The sequence below is a fragment of the Hetaerina americana genome, unplaced genomic scaffold (assembly GCF_022747635.1).
Source record: "Hetaerina americana unplaced genomic scaffold, ioHetAmer1.1.p SCAF_12, whole genome shotgun sequence".
Taxonomy (NCBI): domain Eukaryota; kingdom Metazoa; phylum Arthropoda; class Insecta; order Odonata; family Calopterygidae; genus Hetaerina; species Hetaerina americana.
In genome coordinates, this window is record NW_027286292.1 from 20,060,080 (window position 1) to 20,075,321 (window position 15,242).

At 36.2% G+C, this 15,242-nt stretch overlaps 1 protein-coding gene across 2 annotated transcripts in view; it reads left to right on the forward strand.

Moving 5' to 3' along the window:
- Positions 1–12,303, forward strand: part of LOC139685886 (SET and MYND domain-containing protein 4-like) — a 70,262-nt gene extending 57,959 nt beyond the window's left edge. For both annotated transcript variants that reach the window (XM_071583014.1, XM_071583015.1), the window contains exon 5: positions 11,401–12,303. In XM_071583014.1, coding sequence (XP_071439115.1) covers positions 11,401–11,899 — 499 coding nt within the window. In that variant the 3' untranslated portion in view covers positions 11,900–12,303. The remainder of the gene's footprint in view (positions 1–11,400) is intronic.
- The last annotated feature ends 2,939 nt before the right edge of the window (positions 12,304–15,242 follow it).

Genomic DNA, 15,242 nt, shown 5'->3' on the forward strand with positions numbered 1-15,242 from the left:
ACCGCGGAACCCCACCCTCTCTCAATTTGCACAATGTAATTCCCGGGCTTAGAATCTCTACGATCAATCCTAAAAGACCTCTACCCTATCCTAAAAAATCATAATGCCACCGCCAACCTTTTCCGAAATGCCCCTCAGTTACTTTCAAATGCCCCGCCAACCTATCCGATCTCCTCAAATCAACTAATTCACTCCTTAAATCCCCAACCCGTCCTAAAACCACCCCCGAGCCATGCAATAAACCCTGATGCAAAACATGCCCTATTTTCAAAACCAAAATCCCATCCCTCTCCCACCCGCTTTTTAACTCTCTCCCACCAATTCCCTCCTCTACTTGCACATCTATTAATGTAGTGTACCTTCTGAAGTGCCAACTTTGCCCTGCCTATTATATTGGGCAGTGCACCACACCCCTCAATATCAGAATCAACAACCACCGAGCCTCATGCAAAAACTCTTCCTTAATTGATATGCTCCCTATCCCCAAACACGCCTCCGAACACAACACTCCCTTTGATAAATGCTATAGTGTATCCATCATAGCATCCCTCCCACCCTCTGATCCTCCACTGAAACTGAAAACATTAGAGCAATCCTTCATCTGGCTCTTGGAGTCCTGGAATTGGCCAGGAATCAATATTAGGCATTAATTACCCTGCTCCAATTATATTTTCATCCCCCTTCCATCCCCATCACCTTCTACATTTTCCCTACCCTTCTAACGCTGCCCCTCCAAACCCGTCCCTTCGGAATTCTCTCCCCACCTTCCCCTTCCATCCATCGCTCTAGCCCTCGTATTCCCTTCAGTTCTGTCCCTCTCTTCCTTGATAAAGGTGGTCACGACCACCGAAAATTCGAAAAATAGTGAGTCTCTTTTTTGTGTGTTTCTGTGTTTTTGTCTGTGTCCACTAGTGCTGTGTTATACATTATTATTCACGTCCGTGAGACTTTCAAAAAGTGTTATATATATATATATATATATATATATATATATATATATATATATATATATATATATATATATATATATATATACAGTAATCATTTCGAAGGTCGGTTTCGTAGGTGATGGTAGAGTTTACCTAGTACTAAGCTCGACGGCGTGTGAAATTCACCCATCAGAGCCGAAGGGGGGCAGCTCCTTTCCCTGTCCTGGCGATGGCTTCCCAGGCAGATCTGGTACCCGAAAAATCACAAAGCTTGAGTGGAGTTGCAGGGGCCCAGAGAGGCTTGCCCGGGAATCGTACCCGGGCCCTCAGGTCCGGTGTATATATAATTATATATATATGAATATATATATATATATATATATATATAATTATATATATATATATATATATATATATATATATGAATCAAAAATTGGCTACCGAGGAACTTTGATAGCATGGTTTCGTGAAAGCTTCTTCTCTCGGGAAAACATGTAGATTAGTACGTTTTTCAGAAATTGCTTTTAACGGCCACTCTTTCAGATCTTGTTTGGTCTGTTTCATAACCCTTGTTATGCGTTCGTATTTTCTTCGTCTATAATATCCCTCTTAAAAGAAAAGTTTCCATCCAGGTTCAATGCTCATAAGATCCAAGACTATACAGGTATTTCCTTTGCGTCGTTTATATTATTATCCACTTACCCTCACAAATATAGGCAAATTCAAGCAACAAATATTGCCAAACAATTAATAGAGTTCATTGAAAAACCAATGTGCTTACATACCATGCGCGGTTTCGCGTTTAAGGAATCAATTTATGCAACATATATTGATTAATAACGCAGATGGGGCATTCACCAATGCTGATCACAATCCCTAAGGTAGGTGTAGCAAAATTTAAAACCCTTTTCTACTATCGACTTCCTCTTTTGTGCCAATATTTTTCTCTTTTAAGTATCTTAACACTTTTTAAAATATGCAATACGAATTAACATCTATATTTTCCTGACGCTCAATAACATAATAATATATCATTTATGCGATAATTATTGCTCATTGAGTTACGCTATCGCTTCTGTGACAGTTTCCTCTGGGTGATAGACCATCCCACTAGATCAGAGCTTGTTAAATACTCTACGACAGACGCATGAATATTATTTCCTGGAGGCAGAACCACCCCTGCTCTAAAAAATTAAGGAACTGAATAAAAATATTTCATTCATGCATTGCACATTTTTTACTATTATTTAAAATGTGCATAAATTTTATTTTATCAGAGGTAGTGAAAAGTTTGACCAACTCCTTGGTTGAAGATGTGAAACATGCCGGAAAATAAATAATTGATGTGAATGTGATTGAGTTAAATTAACTTTGTATTAAGCAAAATTTTGTGTTATTAATTTGAGATTTCAATGGTCTTTTAAGTGTATCAGTGTCAGATGGTTTTCTGAATTGAAACCAATCCTAGTTTCATTATTAATCTCGGTACAATTACTTTCTTTTCCTCATATATAATTTTTCAGAATTCAAGTTTATCTAATCTCATCTGCGTAATGCGATTCATTTCAAAAAGCATCCTCCATCAGGGAATCTAATACATTCTGAACATTCTGCATTTGGCCTAACTCATATGAAATAAAACTTCTCCTTGTGCATTCCCCGAAAATTAAACTGAAAATTGAAGATCTATGATGCTAAAACGAATGGCTTTGAACTGAGCTAAGATGGCTTGGAATTTACTCTCCACGGAATGTTTAAAGGTGAAATTCGTTTAAAGGTAATGAAAAGAGTTATACAACATTTCAAAGGGGAAACTCAGAGAATGCAAAACGAAAGCAAAAAATTATGCGCAAACCTATCCCTGCCTTAAAAAACAAATTGCTACAAGGGTAACTAAAGAGGAACCTAAATGCATTCTAGTCGTACACTTGAGAAATGCAAGGCTGCCTTAATTCAATGCTGAAGTGATTAAGGCGAAATTTTTAAAGGTCATTTTGGCTTAAAGGTTGGTGGTTCAAAGTAATATTTTCTCCAAAAAACAGCAGAGAACTTCTGGAAAGTTAGAAGCCAAGCTATGGAAGAATTCTCGACTAGAATACTAAATGAACTTGTCAGAGGGAACTCACCTTCCGAAGCAAGATTATTCCTTAACCTATGACAGAAGGTTCATTACGTTGTTATTAGTATTTAGCTTACATGTTTTCAATACAGAAACATCAAAAGAGGATGTGGTTAATAACGGAATACTAGCATTAACCTCGATAACTTACCAATTCTTTTAGTGTATCATAGCTAGAAGCTACAAAAATATAATGATTCTAAGCCAAGATAGATATAGAGGTGGTTATCTTAAATTATGGTTTTAACCTTTACCGCGCCATTCTGATATTAGGGGATAGAATGACTGCAATAAATGGCAATATCAATTAAGATTACGAAATCCTTTGAAAATGCGATGTATCTTAAGGAAAGTGTTACAAATTTAATTGTTGTGGCAGAAAATTTATTGAGTGGAGCGGAATTTTTAACTTGATAATAAAATAGATCCGCTGAAACTAAGAGGTGACCGTGTTATCCGTTCCATAAAAATTACATAGATATTAAAAGTGGTGTTGTTTCAACAATTTTATTTGTCCATTAAGCAGTAAAATTAAATATGCCCATGAGAGAGTAATACACGTTAAGTAATTAGCATAGCTAATGATGGGATGTACATTAGTGATTTAAATATTTATTCATGTAAAGAATGAAAATTGCAATTCATTTTATTACAAATGAAACGTATTAATCGTAATAAGTAAATACGCGCAAAATAGGCAAATCTGAAACCCGACAACAAATTTACAAATGAACAGACAAAACTGTAAAATGTCACACAAATAAGATCCATATTTGTGGTTCAACGTACGAAATTTTTCGTTTTTTTTCTTTTCCAAAAATTTAAAGTGATTTTTACAAAACTTCTATTGACCAAGTTTATAAAACTGAGAAATCTGTCGATATTCACCTCATGTTTTGAACTTGATGAAACATAGTTTCGATATTCCAAGTTTTGATTTTTCGCGAATCCCCGGTATTGCTCATCAATAACATATTTAACATTTTAATGAAGCAAAATCATCATGAAAAACTAAATAATGAATCCAACGACTTTGAAAGACGAAAGATATTTTTTATTGTGACAATGATTCGCTAAATTGATAGTATTATTTATTATTTTCCAAAATGTCTAATATGAAATGATAATTAATAATTATTAATATGATGTGACAATTATTTACTAAAGTATACTCTATTTTGATAGTTCTAAAACTGCGGGGAGAAGCAAACAGATCACGTTGATATAGACGAGAAAATTCCATTTTAAAGGTGCAGTATCAACGTTTTAACTTCAAACACTGAAGTAGTTACTATTTAAACCGCGCCCGATTAAGTTGAAAATGAATTATGAACAATAACATCTGTACGTTTTACAGTAACATTACACATCTGTAAAATTTACGTACAACATTTTTCATAGATTTAGGGGTTAATCATGCCTCTAAAATGTTAGAGATAAAACGATCCCTCTTAAATCATCTTGGCTATGCTAGATAAGTTTTAGGATATTTCTGAATATAAGGGAGCGTTGAAGCCCAATATCAGTAACGTAATATGAAATATATATATGGTATGCATTTGGGAAAAACTATGGAAAACCTTTCTTGATTAACCAAGAACCACTAAAAATTAATAATGTGGCGTCGAGGGAAATTGCTACGTAAAAAGTACGTTCGCCCGCATTATTTATATTACAATGACGAAAATCACAACACTGATAAACTTACAGGCATCTCCCTCACTTTAAAACTTGCGGTATGTGCGTATATAGAGTTAAAACCTGTAAAAATGGGAAATATAAATTCTTATTTCTGTCAGTTATGTTGCATAGAATATTTTTTTCAAAACCAATATTATTTATTTACTCATATTAATGTATTATTCACAATTTCAGTATAATCTTCAACATACATTATGCACAAAGAATTAAGATAATCAAAACAACGCACAATTATAGACAATCTTTACCATATACCATAGTGATATGATCTTCTTTGTCTAGAGTAGTAGCATGCATTACGAATTTATGCATGGAATTACACTAATTCTAGTCCTGCGAAGCCATTCAGTTCTAAAGCTACATATATTGTGTCACGTATTGTCCCTTAATGGTAATTCCCTGTTATTTAAATCAGGTATTTTATATTTATCATAAAAATATTTTCCTATTTTGATGGCATATCTATACAGCCTGTCTAAAGGCTGAATTCCTAATTTTTGAAAGATAATTATTGCACCTAGAATATTTTTTTAATATAATTTTAAAAACAACAATATTTACAGGAATATTTAATAAATAACTGAAGTTCACCAAAGGTTGTAGCAATAAAATTGTGTATAAATATCCTTCCATATGGACTAATGCCATGCCGCTGAGTAGGGTATTGGGTTCTACTGATCCCTGGATTATTGCTGGTTGGAGAAAATATACTAGGTGCCCCAACCAAATAATTTGAAGGTTAGGAACCAGACAGATACACAGCCAAATCCAGTCTCAGAAGAGACAGTTCCTGGATGAGACTCTTACAAGACGTCATAAGCGATTGGAGGGCCTTTTAAAGATGAGATACCTTTATTGCGTTTTTGTAGAAAGCAACGGGAAACAAATTTGATTATTTACTACAAGATATTATCATAGCCACAAATGCAAAAATTTGCCCAGTAAGCTACGGAACGTAGCCCAGTCGGGCTATACTTCCCTGTAACGAGGAAATGCTAAGACTCCGTTGTTAACATCACACGTATTCCTATTGCAGCCAAAAGGCATCAGTGTTAGTAAAGCAAATGACAGCGGTTAATTGGAGTAATCGATTCATATTAGGAATGAGTGGGTAGAAGAATGGTAACTCGGACGACAAAAAGACTTAAACACGATTGGAAAGAAGATATATGTAGTATAAATGTAAAGCAGCCACTGGGTAATAAACTCCATTGTAGTTATTGAAATATTGTTTGCATGTGATGTGGACGGCATTTTGTATGTGATGTGGAAGTTTGTTTTTATGTGATGTGGAAGTGCCATTTTATGTAAGAATATTTTGTCTCTTATCTCTTCTAGTGCGTGTATGTATGTAATTTTCGTTGTAAGAGTTATCTTTGATCAAACTTGACCGTTGCCACCAGGAAAATCGCTTAATTGCAACGTAATTCTAAAATAATAATAATAATATACAAAACAAATAGATTAAAAATTGGATGTTGATAATAGATATAAAATCAGAGCTAGCACATATTTTTTCAAGTTTTCAATACTAACAAGTAATCATAGGAAGGGAGATGCATACATGGTACAAAAATTAACAAATTGAATGCTTGGGTTATGGAACACGTAGTAACGATAGGGGATTGGATTACGGTAATGGGTGGACCCTAAGTTGGGGGTGAGATGGGAGAATACAGGGGAAGAGCAAGTAATAACCATTATTTGGAAACAAAAGCGTATTATGGGTGAAATCGCTGAGTTAAAATTAAACCTGGTTTAAAGCCCAATTTTTATGCGGGTAACAGAAAGAAAATTCCGCGAGATACAAGGAAACGGATTGGGAAGAGACATAAAGAAACTTTGCCATCAGTTTGGACTGTTTCTTGGAATTGGATGGGGATATAGTTTAGTGCTAATGACGTGCACAATCAAATTTGATGCATTAAAAAAAGGAAAAAGCATAATGAAATGGAATATGCAAGCTTTAACATGAGTAAAAGAAAGGCATACCAGCAAGGAGTGGAAAATTCTTGAGTGACGGAACGAATACAGGAAAGGAAAAGTTTCTAATCCTTTACATGGATGTAACTTCTCAAAGCAGGTAAAAAGAAAAATTAAAACGAAAAATACATAGGAAAAAACTAGGACGCCATTGACTACGGAAAAGGTGGAAAAAGCGAAAGATAAACCAAGATAATGGAAAAATATCAATAGAATTGGAGGAAGTAGTATGCAGACCTGTAAAGGCTGTAAGATTATGGAAAATTGCGATTATTTTTAGAAACATTTAATATCGTCTTGTGTGAGTCAAGCATCAGAGCCTCCTACTTCACCAATTTCACCACCAACCAATATTGAATTACGAGGAAATTCCTCGACCCAGGCTATAGAAATACTGGTGCCTGTAATTTGTTTACATAGGCATTTTTAAGGCACGGCGATACCTGCCTACAATTATTGAATATAAAATATCATGAATAAACTACAGAAATTGAGCATGCTATTCTTTTTTAATGTTTGGGTTTTATCATTCACCACCGCATTTATTATAACTGTGAGCATCTCAAAAAGAGCATGTCGTGTATTTACCATGAAAATTGGCACAATTAGTGGTAAGTCCCTCTAATAATATTTACATTGCCATGTGTCCCAGTGATACTGATTAAGTATGAATGAATGCATTCGTTAAAATAGAGTGTATATTGCCAGGATTTTATGTGTCGACGCTATTTATCAGCTGCCATTTAGAGACACAAATTATTTCTGTTGAAAGAAGTGGTTTCACTGATTTGCCCCTTCACGAAGAGCCTTAATCCTACTACAGCTATTGCAATTATAAACATATTGTATTTTTGATCCAGTGCGTGATTTTTTAATAGGAGATGGAATGTAGTTAATGGTGAGAATTTATTTATAAGTATTAACATAACCTTTAAAGCTTTTGCATGCATTTGCAATAACATTAGTATAAATTAAAAACATTATATCACCCTGCTACAGAAGACAATACGTACGAATGAAAACCAAGCAATGTGGGCGTGTGAATGTTGATTTAATGTGTGTGTACGGGTATCAAATATATAATGATCAATGGAGATAAATGTGAACATTACAAGGCGTATATCTCATATTTTTCAGGCTATGCTGTCACTATAGCAGGAAACACCCGCATAAATCGATTTATTGGAAGCTATGGAGAGTAAAATATCCAAAAAAAGAAATTGCGAGAGAAACAAATAAAAAATTCTTTTTTTTCATAGAAACAGGCTTGACTACATCAGCACTTGGCAGGAAATTTCGGCCAAATATCTCACAATCTGTCTGGATAAACGTAATTAGGAGTCGACATTTTTTGGCGACAATGGTGGATTTTTGGGAATAGGAAGGCCAACATATCTCGCTCGTTCACTTCGGAAGCCGCATTTTCTGCTTGGTGGCCGTTGACATAAATCTTCGAATTGCCAAAGAGGAAAAGGAGATTTTTTCGTGAGAAATTCGAAGACCACAGAACATGTACGCAGGGAGTACTGAGAGGCAATGGAATGTTTAAGAATGATTAGGGGCGATCTAACCTTTGTAGTGGAACGGAGTGTGAATTCAAAAATAGTGGTAGGATGGCACATTGTTTTCCTTAGGCCGCTTGAGGTTTCCTAGGAACTTTAGACCCTTTGGTCAGCTGCGTAGTGCTACCCATTACCACGGCCCTTTCTCATAAGAGCAGACCGTCGTTTAAATAAGGCGAAATAGGATTAGCAAAGTGTTTCATTTGAAAACAGGTCAGCCAGATGACTGGTAATGGACAAGTAGGGCGGTAATAAAAGTCAAACCAAAACGTCACCAAACAGACCGAGTTAATGGTTTCAGAAGACATCAATATGATCGAATATGAGGACTAAGAGGATTAGGGGTCTCAGGACAGAAGGTAGCGCACACAATTTGCGATTTTAACGAAGGGTAATTGCATTTTTAATGATTTTAATGTGTGAAAGGTTATTTAAAAGAAAGGGTATGCGCTCTAAAAATACCTCTCATCAGCCTATTGAGACATTTCTGACTTCAACAGGAAACGGGGTGAATTGTTTGAGTGATGCTAAATACACGTAAATAATTGTAGAGGGGCGTGGCCATGCCATTTGCCAAACGGTCCTACTTCTGATGAGAATGTAATAAGTAAATGAAATTTATATTGATATATAATTACGTGTGCTATACGAATTTTTATTTGATCAACCTACTAAGGAGCCGAGTCCTCTACATTTTACAAGCACGCGTTTACCTACTAACAGGTACACGTTAACTTACTAACAGGTACAATTACACATATACATCACCATTCATGTTGACTACCATATGAATTAATGCACAAACATAGATGCTGGACAATTTATTGACCTTAAATAAACGATGAAGTTTGATCATTATTTCTGCAATAAATTTACATTTTATTTTAATACAAATCCATTGGGAAAATTAAAATTAGAGCATTGAATACCACGGTGGCATCCATAACCGAGTTCTTTAATTTAGTCCGAAAATATGTACTAGGCAACATAACTGGTCGATTGCAGCTATCTGCGATTTTAATTTGATATTCCAGCAACGAAACTTTATTTTTAAATAATTCTAATGATTTCCTTGAAATAATGGCGCTCAATTTTTATTGCTTCCACCGATACAGTTATAGTATGTTATATGAAAACTCGCTAGCTCTTCCAGCAAATCAAGGTTACACTACATGCGGAGGAGAATGTGCATTTATTGACAATACATTTAATATTTAACCCTTGACTTTGCAGAACTAGGCAACGATTAATGGTAATTAAAAAAATGGTTCCTGTCATATACATTTCTATTTAGATTTTCCACCCTATATCCTGCTGATTAAAGGGCCTACATAAGACCATCTGGGTATCACGTTCTTTCCTCACTCCCTTGATGAAGGCCCCCACTCTCTTAATCCCAATCTCTTTTCCTCTCGCTGCCTCTCTCTCTGCCTATCTCATTTCCTCTCACTATTAAGATTTTATCTTGAAGAAACTGCACTGGTGAAAGTGGAAGATTACGTGCGAGAAAATGTTAAACTCATTATTTTTCAAACATGAAAGTTTGTCCTGGTTTCCGGATGTGATTTAATATACCCGCAGTCCGTACCACAAATGCTTTTATAAGTTCCAGAAGCTTTGAAATTGAAAATATTTTAGCAGAAGAGTTGTAAAAAACTAGGGCTTTGGACTTCAATAAAAGAGCCTCCCGGTTAATTTTGGTTTTGGATAATATCTGTAGCAGTTAGAAACATTTGTCAGATTACCGGTTCGACATAGACGATTTACAACGAGTTCCGGGAAATAAAATCATAATTATTCTCTACTGCAATAGCAGCTAGCCTGGAATTCACTAATTACATTTAAATTTATTCTTTTAAAAATCGTGTGTCTTACTTGACGAAGAACGGAAAATGTCCAAGTAATGGAAAACATTTGGACTTAGAGCGAGATAAGAGCATAAACAGCGAGATTTGGCCTTCCCCCCAAAAGCGCGGTATTTCCAGTATCTCGTGTTCGATCAATAATATGTCCATTTATGCAAAATAAAATGCCATTTGATTTGATACATAGATACATATACATACATACATATATATATATATATATATATATATATATATATATATATATATATATATATATGTGTGTGTGTGTGTATATATACATATATACACATATATATGCTAGACCCACACACACACACATACATACATATATATATATATATATATATATATATATATATATATATATATATGTGTGTGTGTGTTTGTGGGTCGCGATACTCCAGGAGGTAGAACGTTGGACTGCTGACCGGATGGGCCTGGATTCCATTCCCGGGCAAGGCACTCTGGGTACCTGCAGCTCCACCCAGGCTATGTGATTTTCTGGGTACCAGATCTTCCTGGCCAGGGTAGGGGGGGCAGTTCCTTTCCCCCAGAGAGGGAAAGGATGGGGCCCCCTAGCCTGTTGTGCGAATTTCAGTTGTAAAATTATTTTGGAGGATTGTCGCGTGGATTACTCTGTGGGTGGGTGTGAATGAGAGGCCCTTGTTCAAAAGAGAAGTTAGTTTTGGGCTAAGGGGTTTGGACGAAGGGTTACCACTTGGTCTGAGGAGTCCGTCCCCTAGTCTGGCGGGATGGAGGTGGGCATGGAAGCTTTGGAATGGGGTTGGCGTTTAGGAAAAACCCAGAGAGAGGCATGCGGAAGGAGGTTTTAGATGGACGCGAGGTCTGGTTTGTAGAGTTGTATTAATGGGGAAGGAGGGGGAGGGTTAGCCAGGCGCAGCGGTAAACGGAGAACGTAAGAAATAATCATGCTTCAATTTTACCACAATAAGTCACGTGCCTTAGCATGAAAAAACATGTCTTCCTTTGAATTAGCTAAATATTAAATTATATCTGAAATTTTGCCAATCTGATATGTATTCGCTGGGTTTCCTTGATTAGTAAATTATTTTCTCATATAAACTCGTTTATTTCTCCCAGATCTTCTCATAGATATGCAGCCTCTATATAATTACCCTGACAATGATAATAAGTGGTACCAAATGGTTCCAAATAAATTGCAAAGGGTACTTCTAGCACTATGCTCAAAATTAATACTGATAACATTTTTTTTTCAGTGGCAAGTTCTGCGTGGTCCGTGCTTCAAAAAACATCCGTTCTGGTGATGAGCTCCTCGACAATTATGGAGTGCATTTCGTAAACACTCCATTGGCCGAGCGCCAGGTTGCTCTTCAGAGACAATACTTTTTCCGGTGTCGGTGCATCGCCTGCACTGAAAAATGGGAAACATTTGACAAACTACCAGCGACGCGGTACAAGTGCTCCAGTTGCGGATTTATACTCGGAACTTCGTTAAGCCAAACAAAGGCTTGCCCACAGTGTTCTAAAGGAGATCCCATGAAAATAAGAAAGCGGCTTCCACATTTGAATAAGCAATACTCCACAGCATTACAGAGCCTTCTTGACGGCCGTGTAGTAGATGCATTACAAGCCTTAATAAGTCACTACGCGGAGATCGAAAAACTGGTTGTTGCCCCTTGCAAAGAATTGATAAAATGCCACCAGGCTATTAATCAGTGTTGGAGTATTTTAGGAAACATAGATGATGAATTTTAAGTGGAAATTGTGTTATTTTCCACGGATCACATTCTAAATATATAGCTGTTTAAACGTGAGGGCCAGCCAAACATATTGAGAGTTACACTATAGCTAAGAAGAGAAGGAATTCACTGGTGGTACGTATGCAGTTTCATTTGTCACCACTTCTAAACTAATCGGTATATATTCTTTCGAATCACCTCAGTGTCATTTGGAAGTGAAAGGCATGTTTTTCCGATGAATGAATTTATGTTTTACTGAAGAGAAAAAGATAGAAGTAATATAAATTGCCGTGAGAATTTTACCTAAATGCTCTCTTTAAAATCTTCATTAATGCACATAAAAATTACCCGGCCAATTCAAAAGTTCTTTTTCGTGAATAAACTATGTAAAACCTAATAAAAAGTTTTTTTATTTATTACGCAAATAAGCTCTGTACTTCGTAAGATACGAAAACGAGCACCATATGCTCAGGTATTTCAAAGCGAAGAATCATGATCAGCAGCAAAGGGGCATGAAAAATATAAAATACAGAATATATAACATACATATTGTTTTTATGGGTAATGATTGAGCTAACCTGGCATCATTAGTCAAACTCACAAGTTCTGGGTAGAAGGAGCGATTTCCTTGCATTGCACCGCCTGCGATTTTGTAGGAAAATCCGATACGAGAAAAATCTTACAGCTTGGGTGAAGGAGGGTTTGTCCCAAGTGACCGGGAATCAAACCCGGGTCTTGCAAGCAGGGTTGTAGCCCAACACGCTGCTATTAAGTTTTCTTCTCCTCAAAAGCTGAACATTGACGTAAAAATGACAAATTTTTATGGCGTCGAGGGCTGATTGGTGTCAGAGTAATTGGAGAGAATCATGAAATATCAAAAACACATGTACCTAAAAATCGAGCCAAAATTAAATCACTCATAAATAAATCATATCCAATGAATATAAAATATATTAAATATATAAATCGATCATAAAGTGGAAAACATAAGAATTTAGAAGTCTTTCCCTGTTTGGCTGTTTTCGGGAATCAACAACTGAAATCCATTTTACCTCGCTACTAAAATACAAGTTTATAGGATTGCAAAATACATTCTGACAAAATGTTACGAATATTCTCATGGAACAAAAGAGAATGTTGTAGCCGAAAAGAGCGAAAGTATCTCTTAAATGCTATTAATTTTGGCGTTAATATTAGCAATTGTAAATTATTTACTTTTTACCCAAGAAAACTCAAAATGTGCATCGAAAAACTAAGGGCCATTATAAGTGAATGAATGGACGAAGTGTAATGAGCTCCGCCATATTTGAGTAATTTTGTTGTAAAACTATTTAAATTATATATTTTTTCAATAAAGTCATTAAGACATTACATCAAGTTTAGGCAGTGTAGTTGTTTGCCCTGGCACAACCTCAATCATTGAACGCTTTAGCAAGTACCGGACACAAAAAAAATCAACTATCTAAACCTACCAACTACTTAAATGCCTCTTGGGATATTGTTCTCAAAATGAAGCAATGCGCAGCACATAAAGTCATGAACATCGAGCAATTTACCTGGGGATTCACTGGCGGAAAGTGTCAAACGCTGCGGATTTTGTGAGGAGCCATGAGGATCTAACGTTGGCGTGGAAAAAGGAAGAGGGGTTAGAAAGAAGAGATGATGAAAACAGTCAAGGAAAAGAAGGGTTTGACGGAAAAGTTTGGAAGCAATCGAGGAGTGGCTTATATAGAGACTCATGTGATGGAAGATGCATAATCGGTCCGTTTGCTTTCGAATTTTCATAAATGCTATTCCAAGGGCTCTGCCTCCATAGAGGTTATCAGGCAAAATTAATGGAGAAAATGTTTTCTTAAACTACGTAAATTGTAGAAAAAACCCATTAGTTGACATTAATCAAAAGGGATATTCATATGCACTTCTTCGTTTCTCATTTTATCTATTAATTTGATCAATAGCAACCGCTGCCGGTATCAGGTAACGGAGGTTATCAGGTTACCTGTGTACTACTTCCTACCTTCCCAAACATCCAATCTCATTGTGTACTTAAATTAAAATCACAGCATATGCGTTGAGGTACTGGTTCCTCGCTTTTAGCCGTAGCTTATAGAAGAATTTTAACTTACTCATATGTATTCTCTGGTTTATCAGTTCATCTGTCAGCAGTCCATCAAGCTTCTTCCATCACATAAAACTCCCCTTCGAGGTAAGTGAAAGATACTACTATATTTACTCAATGTTTCTCCTCAAATTACAAAATCTGCTTTAAAGTTTTCCTACGTGCATGATAATATACTGGAATATTTTTCACTTGTGTCACACCAGTAATAATTTGTAAGACTATGGATATTAAACATCTTGTATGAATCTTGGTTATGTCGAAACTTAAATAATTCAATGAGCGTAGGCCTACGCAATTTTTTTAATTTTAAATTTATCGTTTCTCTAGTTAACCACGTTGTAATATGTAAATCAATAGCTTATACTTTGTTTGACCTCCTGCCACGCATCCAAGCAGTTATTTTTAGAGTACCTTTAGAGTACCATATTAATGAATGCTATTGGATTGGTATTAAAACTTTGGATCTGATACTAAATATGACAACGGCATTATTGGAACTGGAATTACATACATTGCATGTACTGAGATCTAGCTTTGTTAGGAATTTAAGAAATGGAGATTTATTATAGTAGAGTACTTATTTATTTATTTATTTATAGACTTATTTGGGCGACGTTGAGACCTATAAGTCCCTTCTTCCACCTAACCCATACATTACAGACATTACATTGAAGACAATCACATACAACCAAGCCCTAGAAGGAGGACAAGCCTCGTAGGCGGGAATCGAACCCACGAACTTCTTGGTTGGTGGGCGAGAACGTTAACCCACCGCCGCCGGGGGCGGCAGATGAGTGACTAAATTTTTGAGGAAGCATAGCCTGAGGATTTGATTCCCAAAGTTTTGGATCAATCAGGACCAAGGAGAAGGCAGCCTTTACTTGTATTAATGCTTCTTACCTATTTCGTAGGGGCAGGATTCCTGTTCTCTACAAGCAGTCAGAATTTCACTAACAAACTTGGATGGATGAGTGCTGTTTTGTGCTGCTATGCAAAGATTGTGTCATTGTAGTTGGTGACTGTGTCCCGGTATTAAATGCATCTTCCACAAGAAGAATACGTCATTCCTCGAAGGAGACTCTGGATGCACTGCCAGAAACAAACTTCCTTGGAAGTACATCTGGCGTGGTTCTCAGTTTAATTAATGGGCTTCCTTGCAACATTGCATTCCTTTAAAAGCTAACCAGTTTTATTGCCCCGTTCGTCTTAGCAAATGGCCCTAGAGAAACTTCCTAGT